The sequence below is a fragment of the Eschrichtius robustus genome, chromosome 13 (assembly GCF_028021215.1).
Source record: "Eschrichtius robustus isolate mEscRob2 chromosome 13, mEscRob2.pri, whole genome shotgun sequence".
NCBI classification, from domain to species: domain Eukaryota; kingdom Metazoa; phylum Chordata; class Mammalia; order Artiodactyla; family Eschrichtiidae; genus Eschrichtius; species Eschrichtius robustus.
This window is the reverse complement of record NC_090836.1, coordinates 45,479,448-45,505,651: the sequence shown is the minus strand read 5'-3', so window position 1 is coordinate 45,505,651 and position 26,204 is coordinate 45,479,448. Positions and strand designations below refer to the sequence as shown.

The window sequence follows — 26,204 nt, the reverse complement described above, 5'->3', positions numbered from 1 at the left end:
TGGATAAACATCATACCTAGAGATATCTCTCTCGTGCACAAGTGCACACGCATGCAAATGTGCATGCACACACACACACACAGGCGATCCTCAGCTGCATTCCTTCTGACACTCACTACACACTGACAGTGGTTACACACCTCAGAGGACACAAGCCCTAGATGTGCATGTGGTCAGTTTTACTCCATACTATAGGCAAAAGCGTACACATTAATATTCCTTTTCATGTGCACCCATAGGCATCTGACAAATATTTGTGTGTGGGCACATGAGGCAATTGTGGGGTTGTATATACACCCCAGCTTGCAAATTTTGTCTCAAGACCTACATTTACAAATTGGAGATTCAGATACCCCTGTCATCAGAAACGACGGAACCTAGATGCAATAGTCCATAGTCATGGTGCTTTTTTCTTTCACTCAACAGAATTATATTGACGAAAACATTTTCTTCGAATTACAGAAGAGCAGTTCCAAAGAAAAGGGAAAGATGAGAGAATTGGTCCTAAACCTCTGCCCCCAAATAACGAATTTGGAACAGAGACCGCCAGAGTGCCCTCAACGAATGCGCTGAAAGGACTATGGTTATCTTTATGCAGAAGAAACATGCACCAAATATATATATGGGTGTGGTGACCATCCTCATGGGTCACCTCCTTCCCCAGCGCCCCACCCCAAGCCAACCTCTTACAAAACAAATCTCTGGGGCTTTCTACGCTGGGAGACCTATGTATAAACATCAGGGTGGCCCCAGCCTAGGGTCTTGTTGTGTCTGGAGGAGCCTGGCCATTTGTGCTTGAGGGGAAGGGGCCCAGCCCTACCCTCCCACCCTCCGGGGCTGGCGCGGTGAGGAAAGGGAGGGGGCTGGTTTCTCCCCCTCTCCCTTCCTTCCCTCAAAACTGTATATAAAAATTCCAATACAGTCTTCTCATAGAGGGAAAAAGAAGAAAAGAAAAAACGAAAGCCCTACCCTCAACCCTACACATTTAACTGCCACAGACGGAGACATCTGGTGGGAGGGTGGTGGAGCCAAGAAAATTCCTATAAATTTAAATTCGATGATGGTTACAATTAACTCCACAACAAACGTGTGCTTAAACGGAAAGCGTTGCTGGGCGTTTGGACGCAGCTCGAGCTGCACGTGAGAAATGAGAGCTTTAGGAGTCACAGTGGAAGGTCCTCAACTTGAGAGCAGGAGGAAGCTACCGCCATACTCTTGCCCCTGCCCGTGGAGAGACCGGTGCAGGCCCGCCAGCTCCAGCCTACCTCACCTTCGCACGCCTGTCCTCCTCTGCTGGGCTCTGCCTGCCTGCTTCCACCTCCTCCGCCTTGGGAGCATTGAGGGTTTTAAGAGGAGAGGGGCTAATAAAAGGGTCAAATAAAATCATAATATTGAACAGAATGAAATATCTTTATTTGCCACCAAAAAAAAAAAATTCACAGCAATCCCTCTGGGACAGGAGCCGGGTGGGGATTGCACACGTACACACGCACTCACGCACAAGGAGATGGGTGATTCAAATCTCATTCCAGGCGAGTCCTCCCCATATCCCCTCCGGGTAGAAAGAAATGCTTGTGAAATTTATTTACAAAAATTCAGGCCTCAGCATGGGGGAGGCGTCCAATCCCATCTCCCTACTGCTTCTTCCACCCCGATCTTTTTTTTTTTTAAAAAAAAGAAGGTAACAAATGCATAGACTATAGCTATAAATTTGCGGAGTGGGGCACAGCTTGGAAAAAGGTTAGGAAACCTCAACGCACCAGTTAAGAAATTTCAAAGGAGGGCTCTACACGTTCAAGGGGGAGAACAACTAGGCTTGGGCAGGGCCTGGGCACAGACAGAGGTAGGACACGACTTTGCACACCTAACACCAGGTCAAAGGAACAGAAATTTCACAGCAAGGCAGGATCACATTTAGCTGCCCCCCAGCAGTGGGGCGTGGTGGGGTAGGGACGGGGAGCCCGCCCGGGAGGTCTCCCCTCCCAGACACGGTGTCCTAGCAGATCTTCTCACATGGGCAAGGGAAGGCTTTCAGTTCAAGGATTGTTCGGCTCAGGCGCCCACTACTCACGCCCCTCCCCCCACCCAATCCGAGCAGCAAGACATTGTCGCGAGGTGTGTTTTCTTTTAAATAAAGATTCTTGGCCTCGGCGCCAACGGTGTCCACTCGCCGTGGATCAGACACTTTCCTTCACCTCCCTTTGCAGGCCCGGTCCCTGTCCCACACTGAGTCAGACCAAGGTGAAGGAGGTTCCGGAAAGAAGTGCGGGCAACGGCAGTGGGGGCCAGCCCTGGCCACAGTCCAGTTTTCCACCCGCGGAAAGAAGGCGAGTTAGAAAATAAAAAATAAAAATAAAAATAAAATAAAATAATCTCCCCCTTTCCCCCCTCCCCCCAAAGGGCCCGGTCTGCGGTTACAGAAGAGGATTTCCCGAGAAATACTGCAGCCGGTCTCTGCTTAGTTTTTTTTCTTTCATCCTTCTGTTCTGAAACCAAATTTTCACTTGTCGGTCCGTCAGGTTCAGCATCCGGGACAGCTGCAGCCGCTTCTCTTTGTTGATATACACGTTGAAGAAAAACTCTCGCTCCAGTTCCCGGATCTGGAATTTCGAATAAGGGCAGCGCTTCTTGCGGGTGCGGGGGGCGTCTGGAGGGGAGGGGAGGGGAGGGGGCAAGTGCGAGGAGAGGGGGAGAGAGACACGTGAGACCCGGGCGACCCCAGCCCCACCGCCGGGCAGCCCTCCCGCGGGCGCAGCGCTGGGCCGAGCCGAGACCCCTGGCAGGGCGAGCTCTTCCCCCCATCCCGGGCCACCGTGGGACCCGCGTCCCCTCCCCTCGGACGACGGCCGGGGCTGGCGGAGTCTGGGGGAGAAGGAAGCCAGCCGGGGCCAAGTGCGTCCCCGTGGAACCCGCCCCCCCGACTTCTGCTCAGCCGGGCTCCTCTGCCCCTTCCTGCGCTGCCCTCCTAGTGACTCTGAAAACCCACCGCCCCCCCCTCCCCCAGAAATCTGGGGGAACCGCGGAGAACAGGCGCGAAGAAGTTAGACCGGGCGAGAGTCGTGGGGAGGCGGGGAAGAAGCGAGCGAGCAGGCACCAGAGACAGCCGAGAGTTGCTTCCGGGGGCCCTGGCGCCCCGGGACGCCCGGCGGGCCGCGCCTTCCCTGCGGCCAGGCTACGCCAGCGCAGAGGCCGCGGGCCCCAGAGAAACGCTGAGCCCCAGGCCTGGAGCAGAGTGGAGCCCTGAGCCGCCTCGTCCCCACCCCCCTGTCGTCGCTGACCCCCGGCTTGCTCCGGGTTCTGCTCAGGGACACGCGAACACAGTTTGAACATTTGGAAAATAGTTTTTGAAAGAAGCAGAGCGGCCCTGGCTGGCCTCCCCGGTCTCAGGTTCTGCTCCATTGCCTCTCTCCCCCACCACTCCCCCTCTCTGAGTTTCTCCCTGTCTTTCCCTTGCCCTCCCCTTTCTCCCCCTCCACCCCTCCCCTCCCTCCCGCCCCCCGGCAGCCGGGCTCCCCATCCTTCCTTAAATGCTCCTCTAAGTTCACGATCAAAGTTAATATAGCCCGCGATGGTGGCGCTTTTAAAAATTTCACAGACCGAGGGAGATAACGGGGAGGGGGTTCACCCGGCTTTTCCAAAGAGCCCTTTTCCCTCCCGCCCCACCCCTTCTCCATCGTAAAAAGTCGAGTCGTTGGGAGAGAGGGCTTTGTAGGTTATAATAAAATCCTTTGAATGCTTATAAAACTCCACATAAAATCGGACTGACCCAAAACACGAGGCCGTCCCCGCTCCCCTCGCCTCCCCCCTACTCTCGCCCTCCCTCTCTGGCTCCCTCCCTCCTGCCCGCCTGTTTCCCGGCCGCTGCTACCTACTGGGGGCGGCTCCCTTGGCCGGCTCCTTGGCCGCCGAGTGGGCTGAACCGGACGAGCTGGGATTCGTGTTTTCCTCCTCGGCCTCGGCCTCGGGCCCCGCCTCAGCCCGGGACGCCAGTCCCGAGGCCGGGGGCGCCTCGGGCTCCCCCTTGGCCTCACCCTTGCCCGGGCAGGGGGGCTCGGCGGACGCGTCGCCGCCACCGCAGTAGGCGTTGTCGAAGAAACGGTCGAAGGCTTGGGGCAGGACGCTGTTCTTGTTGACTGAGGAGTAGAAGCCGGCGGGGGCGGCGTGCGGGGCGCTGGGGTGGTGGTGGCCGCCGTAGGAGCCTTCGTTTTTCATGAGGATCTCGGTGACGGTGGAAGGAGGCAGGCACTCCCGGTGCATGAGCTCGTCGGCCGCCGCATAGCAAGAGGAATAGCTGTTCCGGTGGTGCCACTTGCCGGAGGGCTCCAGGCCGTAGGAGACCTCCCGGACCGGGGGCACTTGGGCCGGGTAGGGATAGGAGATCTGACGAGAGGGGGCCTGGGGCAGGAAGGAGGAGACCGTGGAGAACTCGGGCACGTAGTAAGTGCAACTGGGCAGATAGAGGTTGGAGGCGCAGCTCCCTCGCTCGCCGAAATCAGCGCCCCTCTCCTTGCGCGACGGCGAGCAGAAGTTGCCCAGGTTGACCGAGTTAAACATCGTTCTCTTCTCCTGCCGGCTCCAGATGGAGGTTTTGGACCTGATCTAGCGAGGGGGGAAAATTTGGGAAGGCGAGATGACGCCGTTATCCGTCTTAGTCTCTCTCCCCGAGCACGTGATCCAAAGTAGATATTGTCATATATCAGTTCGGAGCACTTCGCAGTCGTAGGAGGGGTTCTCTCTTAGGTAAGATGGGGACGTTCAGGCGATTGGTTTGCAAACACCGCAGAAACATTATGAAAATCAATTGCAGATTTGTATTCGTTTTTCTCTTGACACTCCCCTCCTCTCCATTCCACAGAGCGAGCAAAGGAGGAGAGAGAGAGGGTTGGGGTGGGGTGGGGTGGGGGTGGGCGGTGGGATGGACGGGGGCGGGGGCTAGGAGGGGGTAATTGTATTTTTTTCTAGCTGCTGCTCTTCCCCCCCCCCCCGAAATTGGGAGAAGGAGGAGGGTTCTCACGTATGGGGGGGGGGGTCTTGCCTCCTCCCCGTGATCAGCCCAAGACAGGGCTAGGGATGAGGACCTCATTCCCCACTGCCTGATTCTGCCAGAGATGTGACTCTTTTCCCCCAAGTCTCAGGGACTCTTACCCCACCAACCTGAAGAGGGTCACAGCGCCTGTTTACAAGAGTTTGAAGAAGTCGATTCTTTTCCTGGCCAGGGCTGGGTATCAAGGCTCCCTTTCCCCTTTGGAGAGACTCCCTGGAAGTGTATCTGAAGTTTCCCAAAGGTGAGGCGGCCCAGCAGCAAGCCAGTGTCCCAACTTTGTCTGGCTTGCTGTGCTGCTGGCGGCTAGGGACTCAGATTAGTCATAAACAGTGGTAAGCAGTGAGCCAGCCGCCCAGCCGGTGCCTGGCGAAGTCTGGGAAAAACCTTCTCTAATGTTGTGTTAAATATTTAGTACGACAGAGTGGCCCTGGGTGAATATTTCATGCCTGACTTTATTGTCAATCAATGCACAGAAAGCTACATCCACTGTGGATTTTTAAGTCTCAAACCCGCAAGAAAAAGGTTGGAATGAGAGTCCTGTGTCTTCTCTGTCAGGGGCCCTTTGGGTTGGGGGCTCAGTCTCAGCTTCTTCACTGAAAAGAAGCCCAGTGTCGGCTCTAGGAAGGATATGGTGGGGGGACTGGGTTTGGGGCTCCTATCCTTGGACGATTTGGGGGCTGTGAGGTGGACGGTGGGGCCAGGTACAGGTCTCTGGAGTAGACCAGCAGGGCAGTGGAAGGGAACTGAGGACCCTGGGTGGGCTGGGCAGGGCCAGGGCTCACTCTCTAGTGGAAACCCCCAGCCCCGCTCCCCGCTCCCCGGGGGCTGCAGCCAGGCCCTGGTGGGTGCCACTTTCCTGTTTCTCAGTCCTGCCCTTCCCTGCCAGCCTCCTGGATGGCTGTGACCCCAGAGGTGGGCTCAGTGGTTCTGAACTCCCTTGCCTTCCTTCCCACAGGACACATCTGGGCAGCTGAAAATCAGTTTATTGAAAGGTTCTAGACTAGGTACTACAGCAACTTCCCACAAGCAGAAAGCAACCTTGCATCCAAGGAGGAGCCAGCAGGGCATGATCTGTTCTGTTCAGATCAGCAGGAGGAACTGAAGCCCCCAGGGACGCAGTCCACCGCACCCTTAGGAAAAGCCAGAAATGGCCCAAACCCTCTTTTAACCCCTAACTCTTGTTTAAAATTGGTTTCCACTTTAAAAATATTATTTGTATTTGATTTTCCTTGTTGAACTTGACAAGGTACTGAGGCCCCAATACTAGATGGGGAAGACACAAAAAATGGTACCTTGACCCCAAATACAACCCCTCCCCAAATCATTCTTTCCCAACCCTCCTGTCTCCTCAAATTTGCTTTAGAGCAACACCTGGGTTGGAACAGCCTTGGCCATGGGTCCCATTCTCGGGGAGGCTCTGGCATACCCAGGGATAGGTCTCTGGCATCCCTCTACACGTTCATTGCTGGGCACTGCTTCCCGAGCTCTCCTTTAGCCCTGGCCAGATCTTAACTAAGGGCCAGATCTTAACTAAGGGCAAAAAGGAACTAGATTAGGGCTTTGCTAATGAGAAGGCTGCAAGAAAAAAAAATCTGTTGCTTTTCCTCTTTCCCCTACCTCTTTTTATAGGGTGTACTGGGGCCGGCATTTTTAATTATAATGATGGGGAACTATGGACTATGGCTTTTATGGGGTTCGTGCTCTCCTCATTAAACTCGAGTTTATTGGAGGCAAAATGCTCCCCAAGCAGTGATAGGAACTGGTAAGAGGGAGCTGAGAGGTACCCCTATCCCTTGCAGAGGTGTGGATGAGCGTTCAGAGTCTCCGCTCTGGCTTTCCCCACTTCCCCCCAGGGCCCTGCTTCCCCCTCAGTCCTGGCCTCCTGGGCCTTGTGGGGCCCAAGCCCCCAAGGCAAATTCTGCACCGCCAGGGCCGACAGTGGGGAGGGGGTTCGCTTCCTGTGAGGAGACAGCTGTGGGCCTGAGCACTTGAATTTGACCACCAAAGTTTATTCCAGGGCCACCATAAAAGTGAGCCAGGCTGCTACAAGGAGCTGCTGGCGGCTCTATTTCCTTGAAACAAAAAAGAAAGGCAAGAAAGAATGTCAAAGGAGTCGATGTTCAGGAAATTCTAGGGTCTCCCAATAGAGGCTTCTGAACATTAATATTTTTCCCCCTAAAATTAAGGCACAAATTTCAAAAAAATTTTTTTCTAGTTTTGGTCTGACTTTTAATTTTTTAACAACTTAAAAAAATCCCAACAACTGGAGGTTGCTGCTGGGGTCAAGGAGAGAAGGCCTTGGCTGCTGAAGTCAGGGAGACATTGATTGGCAAAAGTGCCTACGGTGTGGGCGAGTGACCTCCCTGCCCAGTCCTAGGTCCAGGCCACCCTGAAGCATAGGCTGAGCTGCCTGCCTCAGCCGGCATCCCTGGGCATCACTGCCTCCCCCGACGTGAGACCCAAAATCCAAAATCGGTTCCCAAATTGATTCCCAGGAGCCCTGGCAAGCCCCACGCCGCGGAGAGGAGGCGGCTTTCCCCCCCTCATCTCATGGGTGCCTGCAGCCTCTCCACCTACTGGAGTCCCAGCTTTCACCTGAAATCCTCCTCAGCAGGGCCATCCTGCCCGCCCCACTGGCTCTGGGTGGCCTCATTCAGCACCGCCTGCCTGCCCGGCGGCTAGCAGGCAGCTGCGGTCTGGGCAGCTGCCTCGGTACTCTGGCCAGGGCCACGACAGACTCTAGTACACTTCCTTTTCACACACAGACACCAGAGGTGGCTTCAGAAGGGGGCAGTATCTCCAGGTCCCAGCCCAGCACCCCACACACAGTACTGGGCCCCCTCGGAGCTTGTCCACCTCCTGCTGCTGCTCTGGAGAGAGCAGACTGCGGTAGGGAAAGGGGCCCACCCCACAGACCAAGAACTGGGAGGAAACCCCAGTTTGGAGAAAGGGGGCCCTTAGAGCTCTCTGGTCTGTAAGTTCAGTCTCTGTGGGGTCAATAAAGAGATAGGCAATCAGCGCATGGACACCCCTCAGTGGATCCGAGGCTGGGCCAGCGAGGATTGAATCCTTTTGCACAAATCTCTCTCCCTTGCAGTGCCACTGAGTTTAATAATCCCTTTAATGTGCTTGGGGGTTTTCAGGCCAGCGGTTTATCCTGCACCCCCGTGACACCTCCCACCCCCAGCCAGGGAACTAGAAGGGAAAGGGACCGCCAGTTCTCAGACTCCCATCTCTCCTCAGCCCTGGCCATTGCCCCAAGCCCAAGGCCCCAAGTCAGGTCACCTAAGAGGACGGTGCTCCAAGGTTCCTCCGGCCCCTGGACAGGATAGGAGGAGGGAGAAGGGCAGCCCCTCTGCGCCCGCAGCCCCACCCCCTTTCCTCCTCGGCGGAGGGGTTGTCCCAGGAGGCTAGCAACGCGACCCCGTTTCTCCCAATAAAAGTCCCATTTTACGAGCCAGTTTCACTGGCCCCTCACCAAATGCTCTAAAATCAAGGAAATGTCTTAAAAGCAGTCTGGAAATGGAGCCACTACCATTGGACCTTGGTCTCCAAACTCAGCTGCAACAGCACACACACACAAAAAATGCCTTTTCTGGGCAGAACTGCAGTGCTGAGCCACGCGGATCTCCGAACTCTTGGCCCAGTGGAGGCCGGGTTGGCCGGAGCCGCCATTCCCCGGCTTCAGCGCCTACTTAGGCTCGGACCCAGTCCGCACAGATCAAAGTGAGCTGGCGGCATTTTTATGAGATCAACTTCAGTGGCTCTTTACTTGTGATCAGATGCCTGGGTCGAAAATGCAAAAGGGAACAGCCCATCAACCCAAAAAGGAAAAGGAGAGAGAGAGACAGAGGGCGCAGGCGTGGGGTGAAAAAATTCAGGTGACACATAGCAAGAAGACTCCAGTCACCCACAAAAGAGACCCTTTGCCTGCAGCAAGAATTGTCTGTGGGTCAGTCCCAGCCTCCAGGCCCTGCCATTTCTCCCCAGTTTCGGGAGCCAGGAAGCCTGACTCGCCTGGTTCTGAAGCCTGATCCGAAAGCTTCCACAGTGTGGACCTGCCACGTGGGGCAGAATGTGGCCGCCTGCACTCCCTTGCCCCAGCGGGGAAGTCGTCTTCTGCTCACGATTCAAAAATCTCTCCCATTTTGCTGCTCTCCTCTCTGCGGTCTCCGTGGTTCTCCCGTCACTACAGCCAGAAGTTGAGTTCCAAGAAGATTCGCCAGAGATTTATCGCCTGGCCCCAAACTTGGAGAGCCTCGTTGTCATAAACAACCGTCTATTGTCTAGACTTTTATCTCCGGGTATGGATCGTGCATTATTGAGGCTCAGGAGACACGGGCCTGGCTCTGTGGGGGGTGTGTGCAGCTGAGTGCTTGCCCCCTTGCCCCCAGGGGTTTCTGTGGGTAGGTTTAGGAGGGTTCGCAAGTGTGTGTGTGTGCCCTTGGAGCTGGGCAGGTATACCTGAGTGTCCAAGGGTGAGGGCTCAAAATGGGGAAGGTCTGTCTGTGCCTTCCCCAGAAGGAACATTCTGGTGCATGTACTTGTGTGTTGGGTGAGAATTTGTCACGGTATGTTTTGTTTCTCGGGCATTTTAAGTGTTCCTGTCTGGGCTTTTGCGGGTTTTATTAACCTGTATCCGCTTGGCCTGTTATGTCCCTTGGAAGCAGATCATCTGGTGTTTTTCAGTATTGGGCCCATTGTGTGTGTGTGTTTGGCTTCTCTGAGAAAATGGGTTTGGGTGATACCTTTCCAGTCTCGTTCCCTCAGATTCCTGCACCACCCTAAATCACACCTCAGCCTCTGCCTTCGCCACAACGTCTTGCCTTGCTCCACTCACTGCAAGTCCCTACATCTCCCAAGTGACTACCAATTTTCTGTCACAGACACAAAATACATTTTTGCAGGATGAGGTCTGGCTATCTTTGCCTTTCCCTCACTAGGGGAAAATGTCCCAGCTCGTAGTAAACTCCCTCCCTTCTTGGGGCTCCCCTTCTCTGGGCTGAGGGGGACATCAGAAAGGGCTTCCCCAGTCCACTCTGACCTTTAAAGATACTCTCCAGAGAACTCCAGATAATGCCAGAGAGGGCCTGCCACTCCCTCCCTGGGGCTTCCTGGCAGCAACTGTCCTCACCCGGCCACCCACTCAGCCACTTGAGCCCAGGCAGTAGGACGTTTGCCCAGATTAAACGTCAGTGGGAGAGACACTTATCACCTTAGATCTCAGGGTCAGAGGCTGTTTTTGAAAGCCAGGCTCCTTTAACACCAGCAGAGATAATCAAATCCTCCCCCTTTGTTTTTCATGATCAGAACACAGGGTGGCAGGGCTCCAGGCATACAGGCCTGGGAGCTCCCTGGCAGCCCCCACCGCTCCTGGCAGCTCCCACCTGGGCCCCAGACCCCACTTCAGGTCCCAGATAGCTCTTAGGCACCCTCAACCAGGTAGGTCAAGTGAGAGGGGACTGATTCCAGACTCCGGTTTTCCAGTTGAGAAGGGTGTAGGTGACAACCAGCAGGGGTTTGTAGGGCATCAGATTTAACCAGAAGCCCCCCATCAGTGCATCCCTCCCTTCCCTTGCCATTAGAATTCCCATTTCAAAAGCAATGATTAGGCCTAAAAAGGGCTGAGTGAGCGCAGAGCAGGCGAAAACAAGCTGTGAGGTCCTGGAAAGAGGTGAGCCCTTCACAGACACCTCCACGTCATATTCATTCCCTCTCTCTCCCTCTCTCTCCCGTAGTGCTACCCTGGTACCCTGGAGGGAGAGGGCCAATGATTCCACTTCAGGCTCCTTTCTTCGGCTGCCTTCCTTCGCCTGAGGCCGCCAGCTGCCCGCTGCCCGCTGCCCGCTTCCCGCAGCCCAGCCCGCCGCCGCCTCCACTCCAGAACTCTCTTTCCCTCCAGCGGGCAGGCTGCGGCGTCGCCTTACTCCGCCTCTCTCCCTGCCTCCCTCCATCCCTGCCTTTCCCCCACTTCTCAGACCAACAGATATCTAATATACTTGTCTCTCCGCACCCAAGGCCTAGGCTGAGCCGGCTCAACGCTAGGGGATCGCAGCCGCGTTACAGGGTCCTAGCACGGCGCGCTTCGCTCCCCGTCCCTCGGCTGCAGCCTCCTACTTTGCTAGTTGCCGGGTTCAACAGCTTCTCTCTCGCTTTGCCGCTTCTTCCCCCATTCTTTCCGCCTCTGGATATGAGAAATAAATAAACCCAAGGCTCCTGCCTCATCAGCCCTCCCCACTCCTGCTGCCTCACTTCCCCTCCTCCTTACCGAGTGTACCGCCTTGTTTTCGAAGAAAATCTTAATAGTCAGACATCTAAGTTGTAAATGAACATTTTTTTTCTTTGTGACGGCTAATTTTCTCTCCAATTCTTACGTCCTGCTCCGCTTCGCGGTGGAATGGAATGGATTTAGAAGTCTGCGTATGGGAAGGGGGGGAGTGGAGAGATGGAGCCCAGAGTTACAGACGGTGGCGAGAGATACGGAAGACGGAGAGATACGGAGAGAAAAAGAGGCATTGGGGTGGGGAGAGGAGGGAGGGAGTGGGAGGGAGGGAGAGAGGGAGGGAGGGGGCCCCAGCTGGCGGGAGCGGAGCCAGAGAGAGAGAAAAGGAGAGAAAAGTTTCCCGGAGTCTTCATTAGTTGACTTCTCTGTCCACTGCTTCCCCCAGCCGGCCGAGCTCACCCCCAATAAAGGAAGGAGGGGGGTCTTTATTTTTTTTTTTTTAAGGCCCGAAAGAGTCCAGTGTTTGCAAGACCAGAAATGCCACGGCCACGTCCTGGCAGAAAGGAAGGCTGAAATGGAGGACTGACGCCTTCCTTATAAGGTACGATGCTAACTTGACCTTCACTTTGTCAGGGCGCCCCCCCGCCCACCCAGACCGCTGCAGGCAGCCAGGCAGAGCCCAGGCGACCCTGGCCTCTGCCTCCCTACTTCTTTTTCTCTGTCAAATCTCTCTCTTCTTTCCTTTTTTTCCACTTCCTCTTTTTCTCTTTTGTCCTTTTCTTCCCTTTTTCCTACCTTTTCTTTTTTATTCCCTTCCTTCTCTTTTTCTCCTGCTTTTCTTCTTCCTGCCCCTTTCCCTTCACTCATTCCTTTTATTCTTGGCTGCTGGTTTCATGGTTTCCCTTGATTCTCTCTTGCCCGGCTCTCTATTGCAATCTCTCTCTCTCTCTCTCTCCTGATCTTTTGAATCCCGGAAACAAGAATAAATATTTTCAATACTCTCCCATCCCCACCCCAAGTGACCTTCACAGCCCTAGCCTGACCTCTGCCCCCATCCAGGTATCCCTGGGGAAGAGGGTCCAGGAAAGAAGGCCAATTTGGGGTTATAGGGGCTTCACTCTGGGCCCAGTGCCCACTTGAGGATGGCAGTGAATTTGGTTTTGGTAAGACTCTGTCTTCCTCTCACTGGCCTCACCCGCCAAGTCTCTGTGACCCTAGTGGTCTTGAATGGAGGACGCAGCCCTTGTTTGTGGCGGTATGGGGAGAGCAGAGACCACTGCTCTTGAGACTAAGGGGGAGACTTAGGACCAAATTGTTGTTTGCCCTTCTCTCAGCTTCCAGCCCCTAAAATCCTAGAGATTTCACTTAAGACATTTGGGGCAGGAATTTAGAGAATTAGGGATTTCTGGAGATTCCCACACACATGAAAATAGGAAACAGTCAGATTATGCAGGCCTCTCTGCTTTGCCTCTTGTTGCCTCCCAGGCTCCAACAAAGCCTCCGACATTAACTCTAATCATATCTTGTGTGGCTATAAAATAAATGATATTATGGACACCCCTATAATTATCTATTATTCACTTACTTGTGATAATTACAATACTGGATGAGGCAGATCTATGCAGACAATGTAAAGCCAAGCAAATATCCTGGAAAATGAAAGTGAATCTGTGTCCATTCTTGAGTATGTTCCAGAATCTGTAAGCCTGCCTAGGACCTCCTTGATTTAGGAGTAGCCATCTTGTAGGGGATAGGGTCATATTGGGAGACCCTACCACTTCCTTTTCCCCCTTACATCTCACTTCTCCTCCTCCTTTGCACAGACACCAGAGAGGATCAGACAATCAAAGGGAAATTCTTTCTCTCTCCCCCTACAATTATCCAGATAATTGCATGAATTCTTCCTTGAATATTGCTGTGTAGTCAGGGTTGAGATTTCAGCAGGAAGTGCACGGGACAGGATTCCAAATGGGGGAAGCTGAGAGAGTCCTGTGTTCTTACATTCCCATACTTTATAGTTCTGTCTAGTGTTACATTGTTTCTTCAGGCAAAGATCTTTGTTCCCTTTCAGTCATATTTCTCCCTTCCCCCTCCCTTTCTCTCTCTCTCTCCCTCCTCCCTTTTTCCGGTCCCTTTAAAGGAGACCCAGATCATCCTCTGCTCTTAATAGATGACTATAAAAGTAAAATTAATTCCCCCCTGCCTTTTAATATCAATATCTCTCTGTTAAGTATGCACATTGGTGAGAATAAACAGAATTAAGTGCTGCAACCCAAACCAGCGATTATATCCAAGGGTTTTTTGGGGGGGGAGTGTTTCGTTGTTGTTATTTGTTTTTTTGTTTTCCATTGGGCTTATCTGGATGTGTTTACTCTGCCGAGAGATAACCAGGGGGTATTTGTATTATTTTTACAAGCTCATTGGGGCCTGAGCCAGTACCAACCTGGTAGAAAAAGCAACCATGAAGCCAGAGAGAGAGCCAAAGGAGGGAAGAGAGCGCCAGATGGAGATGAAAAGGAACCACGCGGAGAAATGCAGGGAAAGAAGGAGGCGGCAGGTTCCGGAACAAACGTGGCAGAGGGCAAGACAGGCACTCATGGACAGAGGTTTATGTATTTTTATTAAATTTTTTTTTTTAATTCGGGGCTCCATGAAGAAAAGGGACAACTCAGGAAAGGGGAGGGGAGAGGGAATTATTCGAGTCACAGCGTGACCACCCCAGAAGGGGAGAACACTGGATACACCAGATCCTTGGTGATCCTCGGTGCTGGTGCTGGAGCAGGAGCTGCACTGGGCTCGCTCTGGTTCCGATTTGCCGCCGCCGTCCCACAGCCCGTTGGGCTGGGCCATTGAAGCCCCCCCTCGCGGCCACCAGGGCTTCCTTGCTCTCCTTATCATTCCATCTTTATGACGAGGCTTGTTAACAAGACCAGCGAGCTGGCCACGCACATCTATCTCTGCCGCTCGAGCTCAGCCAAGCAGCGGCCGGTGGGGGCGGTGGGGGGGGGGACTGGTGAGGCACTAATTAATTGATTTCTTTGGACAGTAAAGTATGGCCGCATCTACATGGAACCTATCGACTCATAAACAATATCTCTGTTGGGTGTGAGTGTATTGTCTCTCAAAGAATTTTTCCATAGGCCTGTGTCATGTAGCCCAGGATTTTTAGCTGCTAAAGAGAGACCCAAGTGGGACTCATTTTTAGGGGGCCAGATCGGAGTTAGCTCAGCTCCAGAAAATACTTTAAGTTATGACTGCCTCTGAAAAGGCGTTGGGAATGGGTTTTGTTGAGAAAAACTTGGGTTATTGGATAACCTTTCCCAGTTGCTTGTGTAGACCCGGCCAAGGTTAAGGATGGGAACTGGAGTCGAGGAGTAGGGCAGGCCGGAGTCCTCTTCCCGGTCGTCTGGGACGGAGTGGGGCTGCTCTCAGATTTGAGAGGAGCATAGAAGACAAGGTCCAGCCTTTACTTCATACTGCTCCCTGGACTTGAGCTTTTAAAGTAAATTTTATAAAAGTTAAACAAACCTTAGCTTTCAAGAAGCCCTTGCATGCCCAGCACACAGCCGGAGCCTGCCTGTCGCACACTTCACCTGGTTGCTGGGCTGCCTTCTTTCCCCCTTTCCTAACTGGCAGCTCAGAGTAACTATATTTATATTAGATCTAGAGGAACACATCCTGAGACAGAAGGGGTAACGTAATTATACAATGCTAATTTCATACAGGACTGATTATGCAGTCAGACTCTGCCGCAAACAGGACCTAGGGCTCTAAATATAGACCCTGACCTCAGACAAGAGAAGCAACAGTTAAATAGAGATAGAAGACCACTCATATAAATAATCCATGTAGACACAGAAGGGGGTTTGTAAAAGACAGAAATAATAGAAATACAGGACAGAAAAGAGGCTCAGCTGATAGAGAATGTCATTGCCGATGCCTGAGCTTCCTCCTGCTACTGCTTTTAAGATTGCCAGAGAAATGTGTATTATAAATACAGTAATATGTGAAATCAAAGTATGTACTTCAATGTGTTTGGTACACATACACCATGTATGCAAACATAATTCACAGAATATATTTTTCATACACTGGGTTGATAGGCACTTTGTGTATATATAATAACATGATGTATATTTTCCATGCAGTTTTTTAACGTGGATATATTAATATCTGGATGCATTGTCCATGTACAGATTTTATATGCCCTTTATATGCCTACATCCATGTAGCTAAATAGATGTAGGACTGTACCTTCCCTGCGCAGGATATGTGCAAGTGTACTGTTTAATCTATGTAAATGAATTTTTACATGTGATGGGTATACATGCTATATGTAATCTTTTCCCAGGAGGTTGTTTTCCTATACAATAGAAAAGAGTGCCTCCATATGTATATTTTCTAGAGAAATATATTTTCCATGCCCAGAATGTACATGTAATATAGATCTCTGTGCATTTTAGACTGTTTCAGTATATCGGTTATGTCGGCAGTATGGCCAAGCGTGCATTTTGTGGAACATCTTTTCCACGCTCCGAATGTGGACTATGCGTCTTTCACAGGGAGCTTTTCTAGCAACAACTGCCGGTGAGTTCCGCACAGACCGGTCCTTGAAGGAAGTTCTCCACTCCGGTCAGGGAAACTGACAAACGGAAGGCTTATCTCGGAGTCCCCAGGAAGCGGCTCCGGCTCAGAGAGGAGAAATCACCCCCAGGCAACCGGCTGGGTCACACTGGCTAAAGGTCCGCTGCGTTTGGTCTCATCCAAGTCCAGTTCCTCGGCTCCGGTGCCAGGCTCTCTCGGGCGGCACAGGCTTTCGGAGCCTGGGGCAGAGCCGCCGGCGGTGACGAACCCGGCGGGAGGGCGGGCCGCCGCTGTGGGGACGCCGCGTGCCCAGCAGAGGGAGGGCACTTGGGAGAAAGGCCTGGTTCCCGCAGCCCGGCAGCGCCTCGGACTCGGGCTGTTCTTCGAGGTCACCCACAAACCCACGGAGCGTCCGCCCGCCCCCGGGCTGGGGCTCAGGGCCGAGCGGCTGGGCGGGTCCGGGTCTTCGCGGCCTCCGCGGATCTGGCCAGCAGGGGTCATCCGGTCCTTCGCGGGAGCCGGCGGCCCTCGCGCAGCGACCGGAGCTGCCGGCGCTGTTCGGGCGGCGGGGCCGGGGCTGGGAGGCGCGCCGGGTTTCCTCTCCCCGGGACCCCGGGCACACCGGAGCCGAGGCCGGGCCAGGCGGGCGGGGAACTGGACTGAGGCCCCGGAACCCTGTCCGCCGGGCCGGGGCACGGAGCGCTCCGGGCGCGGGGCGGGGAGCGAGCGGCCAGGCGCCCGCGTCGGCCACCAGCGACCGGCGGGCCTTTGTCTCGGGGCCTCCCCTGAGCGGCGATCGCGAGCTCGGCCCCCGGCTGCCGCGGTGCTGGGCGTCCGGGACGCACGCTTCTCCGCGGAAAACCGGCAGCTCCGTCACGACGGAGGCAGATACCGAAGGGCGGCCGCTCGGGCCTAATGCTCGGCTTATACGCGGCTGCGGGATCCCAGGCCTGCAGCCCACCTCGCGCTGAATTACACCGGGACCTTCGGCGCCTCCCTGTGCCCGCCGCGCAGAGAGGGTTGGGGGCTCCGGGGTGCGTTTCCCGCACGGATCGGGGGCCTAAAAAACGCTCCTACTTTCCTGGTAATGGCGGGGAGGATGGGCGGGAGCTCCGGCCGGTCCGGGACCCAAGGTCCCGGGGGCTTGATTTTTCGAAGATCGGGGCCGGCGGTCCCTGCTCTGCTCTGGGTCTGAGCCATCAATCGCGCCCGGTTTCCGGCTGCATTAGCATCCACAGAACCCGGGCTGCCGGGCCCATCTCCCGCCCTCTCGATAGTGGCTTTAAATACCCTAGCTGCGTCTACGCAGCTCAGAGTGGAGTAGAACTGGGTGCTAATCAGGGCCAAATACACAACTCATTTGAACGGCATAAGCTTACACATACACAACAGTGAAATTATTTTTCTACCTGAATTATCCAGATAACTCTCTCCTTTTCTTGTTCCTCAAGACCCAGTTAGAGACACAGGGTGCTTTGTCTTAAATCAGTGGAGTAAATTGTAGTTCGAGGGCTTAAGCCAAATACTTGCAAAATAGATGCAATCTTTGCCCAGATCCAGAGCTCAGCCACGTCCTGGGTATTTGGGTTGTGGCTCCAGCCATGACCTTCTCTTTGGCCAGGAGACCCAAGGACTTGTTATTCAGCCATTGGGAGGAGGTTATAGTGTTTTTCCTTCTCTGACAGCTTCCCCAGTTATTGAGTCTCAGGGCCTGCATAGACAAAACCCAACAAGGAACCTTCTCTCTCAGATCTGCAGTGTCTCTGGGAATAAATCAAGGGAATAAATTAAAGGCCAGTTATTCCTGACCTCTCTAAATTCCCTCTTTCCTATTTAGCCAGAAATGCCTTCACTGTTAACTCTTCCTGTATAGATGTGGCTTAAGGAGAGGGTAGTCTCTTGCCTGGATTCACTGGGATTCAGACCTCCCCCCACCTTTATTCAGACTCAAGGGCAGCCACTCAGTCCCTCCCCTACACCACCAGCTCAAGGCTGCCAGAAGCTATCCAGTCCCCAGCCTCCCCTGAACTCTGTGGGCCCTTTATAGGAGGACTCCCAAAGCTTGAGATCTCCTTCCTGCCTGAATCCTTCAGATGCACACTCAGCAGGGGACTGGGGCAAAGGGAGGATGGGATTTGGTCTAAATCTGCTACTTTTCCTAGTTGCAGGAGTAAAGAAAGGAGGGGAGAAAGAGAAAGAAAGATTTCAGGGCAGGAGGCGTGGCTCGGGAGGCTGGGCTCTGTGGGGGGCTCTTGTTATTCTGGAGCAGGCCCAGGAGGGTGGAGGGGGAATTTGGAGGAGACTCCGTGATTGGAGGCTGGCTGTGAGAAAGGGAAACTGGGGGATCAGAGGCTCACGGGTGGAGGCAGAGGGAGGGCATCCCATCCATAAGGAAGGAGTGAGGTGGAGGTGCAGAGGACTCATGGGCTCAGCTGGGACTAGACTCTGGCCTGGACCTGGGCCTCTCTCTGTCATGGCCTGGAGGGGCCTCAGCTGACAGAGGCGGAGCCTATTTCACCAGCTTCAAGGGGTCTTTAGTACCTTCTCCAGTCATCTTGCAGTGCACAAAATGTGCTCTCAGAGTGAAGCCACAGGGTTAGAACCATCAGGGTGAAGTGTGGTCCCACCAACCCCTGCCCCTACCCCGTGGCACTCTCACCATCCCAGCTCCAACCAGCTCTTGCCCCTACCCTGGCTTCACTTCTTGGAGATCTTGCAGCTCAGACTTCCTTTTTGTGGTCCTGAAGGTAGTTTCAGCCTCCTCCGGGCTGTCCACATTATTTTTACAACCCCACGACTCCTCAGATATCCCTCTCCTCCCCCCTAATCTACCATCCCCCAATTTTCTCTCTGCTAGTAATTGCTTGGGACTAGAGATGGTAGCTCATCAACAGATCTTGGTTGCTTGTATATTTTTGTTGCCCCTGCAACCGCTCTTCCTTTATTATTATACGTTTATTATTTTTATTATTCACCTGGGCTGGAAAAAATAAAGTTGGGGAACAGCTAGGAGGTTGGGGATCCCATTCTTTCTGGGCATAGGAGACCATGTGTATGGAGCCAGTTTAAAATTTTTCTCTCAAAAAAATCACATCATCATACCATCATGTTTTAATTATTATTATTAATATTAATATGATGAAGCAACTCTGTACAAGGACTATATAAAGGGAAAACGTGCTAGAGACAGACGTTTGCATAGGAGGGCACACTACAGAGAGCCGGGGAGGGAGGAAAGGAGGGCATCTACCCATAGGGATCACACTAGGTACTAGCAACAGACACAGAGAACAGGACACAGATTGACAGAGAAGCTCATGGAAATCAAGTTTAAAGCGACAGGAAGAGAATATTGCATATCTTTGTCGCCCCACCCCTTTTGGCGTGTTTTGGTCTCCTTTATTAAGCTGGGAGGGTCAGGCTGGAGTGGTGAAACTCAAATCCAGCACCCCAGAGACCAAGAGGTCAGGGCTGTATGAAGGGGTACATGGGTGACCAGGCAAAGAGGGGAGTGCCTCATACCCAGCGCCAGCCCACAGGGGAGTGTGCAGACAGCTGGAATGGTGGTGATTTCTGCAAACTTGTACATAGGTTAATGTGGGTGGGGAAGTGTGTCAGGTGCCCAGTGGGGGATGAGGGTATGTGATTGTACGGCTACTCTGCAGGGCTGTATTTGGGGATATGAGGCTGCCTGTTTGCAAGTAGAGTCAGGAGAGTGGTGTGGGCCGAGTGCTGTACTGGGCTGCTGTGCCTATATGTTTGCCCATGCCTCTGCACAATCTTTCACAGGGACTTGAAGCTGGTGGGAGAGTGGATTGCCTTTCCAGGGTGTGGAAGGAGAGACTCTCCCCAGGTGGGAAGAACTCCAAGCTGGCAGGCCAGTTTCACACTGTCCAGGCTGGGCTTAACTCCCATCATTCCCCTGCTTCTCGCCCTCTTGCTCCTGGCAAGGGTGGGTCAGCAGATGGGAGGTTGGGGGACTCTCACCAAGGGGAATAAAAACAGAGTGCAAGAAGGCAGGGGGGCTCCTTCACAGCTTCTCTTTCGGAAGCCAGCCTGGGATCTACTGGGCTGGGGCTGAGGCCTGAAGGGGGCTATGAATAAAAGGCCCTCGGCTGGAGAAGCCACTTTCTGGCCTCCAATGGGTTTTTGGGATGTGCCCTTCCCTCTGCTCTGGTCCTCCTAATCTGCGGTTCCCTGGCCTGGGGGCGGAGACAGCGGATCCTGAGACAAAGGGCGCCGTTGGGGAGCAGGTGGAGTAGGGGTGGGTAAAAGAGAGAAAGGAGTTGGGTGGGGGGCTGCAGCGCCCCCTCCTTCATTGTCACCAGCCTGGGAAACCCGGGCTGAGCGGGGGCCTCCGCGGCCGGTAGCCCCTTTTAGGGGCGGATCCTCCTCCCGCCTCGTAAATTACGCCGGGCCAGCCTCCGGCCGGCCGTGACCGTGAACGCCAGCGGCGAAGGGAGAATCTGCAGCGGCTGCCAGAAACTCTCTCGGCCAATCAATGCCGCGCTTCGCAGCTCCTTTTACAGCTTCCTGGGCTTCCCGGAGGGCCAGGTGGGGGTCCCTGGGGTGGCTACTGAACCTGAGGCTGCGTCCGCTCAGCTCTCAATTCCCCGCTTGCGGCTTCCGGTCCGCAGCCGCCTCAGCGGCAGGAAGAGTGGATGGCAGCACACCTGTGAGCGAATGGGCGCAGGGGGCTCGGGAGAGGGCTGGGGACCAGGAGACGGTTCGGGTAGCCTGCCCTAGAGGGGACAAAAGCCTGATCATCACCTTGTCCACAGCCGAGTCTGCCAAATGCTTATGCCTCGGCCTGCTCTGCAGCCAGGCCTGGAGGACCCAGACCCCAGCGGACTTGGACATTGCTGATCATTCTGTTCTCCCAAACCACACTTCCTCCTAGGTTCCCCCACTTCCTTCTGCCCTCCCAGAGCTACCCTGACCCCTTCCCTGCTCTCTGCCCATCCTCCACTCTTGCTCCCTCCTCTCAGCCTCTCCTAACCCCAATAACTGCAAGTTCTGAGAGCCTTGGTCCCACTGTCCCCACCCTCGCCTACTCCTGCAGGCAGACAGACCTAAGACCACGGAAGGAAAGTGGTGGGAGGGGACGCCTGAGTCACCTTTCCTCCAGATCTTCAGACGGAGGCCCAACGCCCCAGTCCCACGTCAGACTAGCCCCTCCCCAGCGCCTCAGCCTTCCCTGCCCCTACCCCCTGCCTGCAGCTGTGGGCTTCCTCTCTCCCTGGCTGGGTTCTTCCCTTCTCTCTGGGACCTGGCAGGGTCTGCTGGGGGTGTGTGGGAGGGAACCACGAACAAAACAGACAAGAGGACGTCCCAGGAGGACCTGCCAGAGACTCCTGGCGTTCTAAGCGGGGACTGTGTCCCAGGCAGTGCCCCCTCTTGCTCTCTGCCAGAGACAGGCTCAGTCTGGGGCTGGTGCCCGTGTCTTGCCCCCTAAAAGAAGGAGAGAGCTTGCTCCCTCAACAGAAGTCTTTTCTTTTTCATTCTGCGGTTCTGAAACCAGATCTTGACCTGCTGGTCACTAAGATTCAAGCGGTCTGAGAGTTCCCTCCGGCGCTGCCTTGTGATGAACTCGTTCACCAGGAACTCGCCCTCCAGCTCCGCCAGCTGCAACTTCGAATAGGGTTTGCGCTTCTTCCGTGAGCGGCTGTGGATCGGGTACCAGGGCGCGCCTGGGTGGAGACGAACCAGCAGGGTTGGCCAGGGGACCAAGAGGTGACAAGCCCAGTACCGTCGGTCCTTCCCCAGCCCCTTTCACCTCGGCCTAACACCCGACCCCAGGCTCTTCCTCTCCTCTCTTAGGAAGACTCCCATCCCTACAACTCCTCTGCCTTCATCAATCTCTTTTTCCCCTTTCACTCTTTCTCCTTGCCTCCCCTACTTCTCACTGCAGTATCCCAGAACCTTCTAAATTCCTATCCTCTCACTTCTCCCCAAACCTCTTCTTCTCCAGGATATCCTGGCCCCTTCCTCTCACATCCTCCAGGATGGGGTCCTGATTAGTTAGAACAGACATGAGCGAGTGACAAGAGTCAACCACTGGTCTTTCTTAAAAAAAAAAAAAAAAGTAGGTAATGGGGGCCTGTGGGAAGGTGGAAAGAGAGGCCCTGGGAGGGCGGGGACCAGGCTCTGGGTCCCCACCCCCCCCAGGCCTGGGGAAGTCTGTCAGAATCCCCTTTCTCCGGAGCTCCCTGCCCCCTCCAGCTGCAGGCTGAGGAAAAAGGGAATCTCTAGTTCTTTTGCGGGGATATTTACATGTTTATAGGGCTTTCCCCCCCAACTCCTTTTTTTAAAAGAAGCGCTTCCTCACCACACAGTCTGTCACCCCAGGAAGCCCTAGCTCAGTCCTACACTGCCCGCCCCCCGGGTCAGACGTCCCGTCCAGAGTAGCCTCGCGAATGGGCCGGGGTCCTTACCGCTGGCCGCGAGGCCGCCGCCGGGGTTTAAAGGCGATACCAAGCTGCCGGGGTCGCCCGCGCCGGCGCCCTTGTTGCCCTCGTTAAGCAGGGACGAACTGGAGTCGGATTCCAGCGACTGGCACGAGGGCGGGTCGTGCGGGGGTCCCGCGCCACCGTCGCCACCGCCGCCGCCCGCCGCGTAGTCGTACTTGAAACCGAGCGCAGGCGGCCCCGACGGCTCCAGCTGCAGCAGCGCTGCCCCGGGCCCGACTCCTGGGCCGGGGTCGCGCCCGCGCTCCTCACGCTTCAGGCCCCCGCCGCCGCCCTCGGCGCACGGCTCGCGGTAATAACCCTTGCTGTCCTCCACGCGCGCCAGCTCGCACGTGCGGCCGAACGGCGGGTTGAGCGACACCGGGCTGCCGAGATAGGGCTGCGGGTAGCCATTGCACGGCTCCGCCGACGGCCAGGGCAGCGAGCACACGTTGTCGCGGCGCGGGTAGGACAGCGAAGGCAGCCCGGGCAGCTGCGCCCCGGACGCGCGGAAGTTGGGGAAGTAGAAGGTATCTCCCGTGTGGATGTTCACCAGCGGCCCCACAAACCCGGGATTCAGGAGATTATGCTCGCCCATTTCCGCGGGGCCCGACCGGCAGCTTCTACTTTATTGCTATCTGACATTAAACATAGTTAAACCTGCACCGGCCACCCATTGGCCGTCCAGCTCACGTGGGCGCCGCCGCCAGGGGGATGGGTGGGGACAGAGAATCCCCCCACCCCGCACCAACTCCAACTTCCCCCTTCCCCAATGGGGGGGGGGGCGGAGGGAACGAACCGCGGGGGCAGATTTATTCGCTGGCTTCTGGTTTTTAAAAAATCATATAAAACCTAACGCAGAGATCGAGGCAATCGCCCGACACGGGGCAAGAGGAAAAAAGCCACACCAAAAATACCCGCACATACACGCTTCTGCACCCTGCACCCCCCCCCCCCCCCGAGATATATTATCTTCTCACCAACAGCTGGCCAAGCACAGCCCGTCCCTCTTTAATTAGCTCCTTTATTAACTAAAACCGTTGGAATTTACAATATCTCCCCAATAAATTACTATTAGATATTGTGTCATATAAAGTTTACTGGCTGTTTAAGGAGACGGATGAGCCCTTTGGCTCGGGGTTTATTTACAGTAGAGGCGAAGTGGGGGTAAAGACAGGTTTCCCTGCCGCTGTCTCTCCCAGCCCTGCCGCTGCTGCGCTCCTTTTCCTCAGCTCTTTCTCCCCAGGAATTTAGGGAGACACCTGGGGTCCTCTCCTCCAGGAAGGGCTCAGGGAGGGTTACTAACGCTGAGTCTTCCCCATTCTCCAGCTGGGAGCCACCCAGCCACACACCTTCACTCACCGTCAGAGGATGGATGCAGAAGAGAGGCAGAAGCAGCAGAAAAAGGAAGCGCCCAGCTCCATGAGGACTTGCCTGCCTGCTCCTGAAAATCTGGGGGCTGAACTACTCTTCCCCATGACTTCTGTGGGTCAGGGGGGCTTCTGCGGGGGGGGTCTCTTGGAGACTTTGCAGCAAGAGGCTCTGGGCTCCCAGCAGGGCTTGGCTGGCCCAAGAGGCTACTGATTCCCACTGTGGAGGAGACACTCACACCCCAGAACCAGCCTAGCATACCACTGGGACCATCAGATAACAGTGCCCAGCCCAATAGGTGTGCTGGGAGTAAGGGAAAGAATGCCAGAGAATTATCTTGTTGGGGGGTTAAAATTATTTTTATGGTGCTAACCTCAGCAGCTCCTTCCGCAGAAGGCTGAGAACCCAACGCTGGCCACAGGCGAAATTAATCGACATCTGGAAACCACAATCCGATCTCAACCAAGTCCACAGACACAGCCAAACAGATTAAAATGAAAAAGGAAACAAACCCTTCAAAACTAGGTGTATTCTATTGGGGTCTAGTAGACAAAATACTCAGATTTCTATGTGATTACTTCGGGCTCCTAGCAAAAGTGTGGCTTTAAGTAATACCAGGTGAGATCAATAGTTCAGCAAAAGTCTAAATATGAGAGAACACCAGAAGATTTAGAGAAAATTAGAGAGACGTGAGTCTGAGAGAATATGGGAGAAAGAAACCCATGTGGGTGAAAGTTAAATATCTGAGAATGAGCGGAAGCTACAAAAGCAGACCGAAGCAGAAGATTCTCATCTCCCTCTTTTTCTCTCTTCTGCAGGACATGGCAGAGAGAAACGCAGATTCTTCGAATTCCACAGCTCCCCGGGCGATTTCATATCCCAAACCAAAGCTGGGACAGAAATGTGTCCGCGCGGGCGTCGCCCTGCCCGGCACAGCTCGCAGCTCAGCACCCGCCCCTCGCCCTGCTTCCCCTTCCCTGCCCTGGCCGGCCAAGGTCCCTCCCGCCCCCCCCCAGGAGCCCGCCCCGCGCCGGGCCCACTTGCCAGAACCGAAGCCAAGCGGTGGGATGCCAGCCCCGCGCAGTCACCTTCGGTCAGAACCACGAGAGCCGGGGCGCCGAGGAGCGGGCAGGAGACAGACAGCCTGAATTGGCCTTTTTCGTGCCTAATTGATTAAGGGGCTGCGCGGCTGCACAGAGGAGCATCCTTCGGCTGCAAAATGCACGTCACAGCATCTCCAACATCTTATTTATGCCCTCTTTTCAAGATGCATTAATGAGCGCTACTGAATATTTAATTAAAAAAAATTTATTTGGGGGTTATTTTTGGTCATAAAGATAAACAGGGTGTGACTTTAATATCGTTGCTGTTTTCAATCAGAACATTGTGCCGGCGGCGAGGTCTCCAGGCCTCCAGGCCTCGCGCTCAGCCGCTATTGTTGGTGTGGGGGAGGCCGAGTTGAGCTTTGCGAGATAATCACTAGTCCTTGTGCGGTGGAGGTTTCTCCCCATTCTCTTTTTCCCTCCCAGATGACTCCAATCTCCTAGAAGGGGGACGCCAGGAGGAAGGTCTTAGCCTCTTCGCATCCCTCGCCAGCTCGAAAATCTCAGGCCCGGAGCTGTGCTCGCTGCCCTCCCGGCCAGGCCGCTGAGCACGCAGAGCGGCGGCCGCAGGGCGGCAGATGCAATGCCGGGGAAATGAAGATGGAGTGAGGACTTCCTTCTTCCAGACACGCAGTTTCTCCCAGTCCGATTTGGCCCCATCAAAAAAGACCATTTCCCCCAGGTTTCGGACCCTGGGCACTGGCACACGCACAAACCCCTCTTCCTTCCCCCTCTTCCTTCCGTGCAGCCGACCTGATTCCTCTAGGGGAGAGCTGCCGAGGACCATCAGCAAAATTCACATCCCCAGTGCCCTGCTACTCGAGGCTCACTAGGAACCTAGGGGTTATCAGGACCCCGGCGAGGACCCAGGCAATCTAGGCGCCCAGCCTCCTCGTGCACCACCGCGGTTCTGTGTGCCTTTAAGGCTCCCCGCCGCACACGCAGCTCAGGCGCCCCTTTCTTAACCCTACTCGGACTAACAGGCTGCAGAGCTCCGCTCCCAGCCTGGGTCCCCGGGACCGGCGGGAGGCTCGGGTGCAAAGCTTCAGATCTAAATCCAGCCTCGGCGAGAGCTGCTCTCCAGGAGCCGACGGGGGACTTGGTGAGGAGAATGCTTAGGACTCGCAGCAGCCCAAGGCGCTGGGCAGCGGCTTCTAGCTGGGTTTAATCCGCCGGCACTTCGCAGCTCACATGGAAAACTGTAATGGCCTGGCAAGGCTCTGGACCCGCGGAGCGATCTCCGCGCCCACTCTTCCGCACATTCATCAAATTACGAGATTAGAAGAGGTGGACTGCCTGCTGGCCCCTGGACCACAGGTTCCTGCTGCAGCTGGCCTGGCTCAACCATGCCCCGCTCATTAACTCAGGGGTTAACTAAAACTGAAGGCCAGGATGTGGTCCAAGGCTTTCCTTGAAGACCCGCGGCAGCCCTC

At 54.9% G+C, this 26,204-nt stretch overlaps 2 protein-coding genes and 1 long non-coding RNA gene across 4 annotated transcripts; 1 reads left to right on the top strand and 2 right to left on the bottom strand.

The window, feature by feature from the left end:
• Positions 1–1,391: 1,391 nt before the first annotated feature.
• HOXC11 (homeobox C11) lies at positions 1,392–5,487 on the bottom strand. 2 transcript variants are annotated; one of them, XM_068561369.1, is made up of 2 exons: positions 3,869–5,487; positions 1,392–2,647 (listed from the first exon to the last, which is right to left on the bottom strand). In XM_068561369.1, the coding sequence occupies exons 1-2, from the start codon at positions 4,552–4,554 to the stop codon at positions 2,128–2,130; spliced, it is 1,206 nt and encodes a 401-aa protein (XP_068417470.1). In that variant the 5' UTR covers positions 4,555–5,487; the 3' UTR covers positions 1,392–2,127. The 2 variants fall into 2 exon arrangements, with proteins under 2 accessions (XP_068417470.1, XP_068417471.1); XM_068561370.1 differs by having other exon boundaries at positions 2,337–2,647; positions 3,873–5,487.
• Positions 5,488–11,623: 6,136 nt separating this feature from the next.
• LOC137775467 (uncharacterized) lies at positions 11,624–24,973 on the top strand. The gene is made up of 3 exons (XR_011076026.1): positions 11,624–11,868; positions 13,684–13,873; positions 24,487–24,973. It is a non-coding gene; the product is annotated as an uncharacterized lncRNA (long non-coding RNA).
• On the bottom strand, positions 21,253–22,895 carry HOXC12 (homeobox C12). Its single transcript, XM_068561050.1, has 2 exons — positions 22,286–22,895; positions 21,253–21,541 (listed from the first exon to the last, which is right to left on the bottom strand). Exons 1-2 carry the CDS (start codon positions 22,893–22,895, stop codon positions 21,303–21,305), a joined length of 849 nt encoding a protein of 282 aa, XP_068417151.1. The 3' UTR covers positions 21,253–21,302.
• Positions 24,974–26,204: the final 1,231 nt, after the last annotated feature.

Coding starts and splice junctions, on each gene's coding strand:
- HOXC12 (XM_068561050.1), bottom strand. CDS start 22,895: ATGGGCGAGCATAATCTCCTGAATCCCGGGTTTGTGGGGCCGCTGGTG. Junction 21,542..22,285: donor CGGCGGCCTCGCGGCCAGCG/GTAAGGACCCCG, acceptor GTCTCCACCCAG/GCGCGCCCTGGTACCCGATC.
- HOXC11 (XM_068561369.1), bottom strand. CDS start 4,554: ATGTTTAACTCGGTCAACCTGGGCAACTTCTGCTCGCCGTCGCGCAAG. Junction 2,648..3,868: donor AAGGGAGCCGCCCCCAGTAG/GTAGCAGCGGCC, acceptor CCTCCCCTCCAG/ACGCCCCCCGCACCCGCAAG.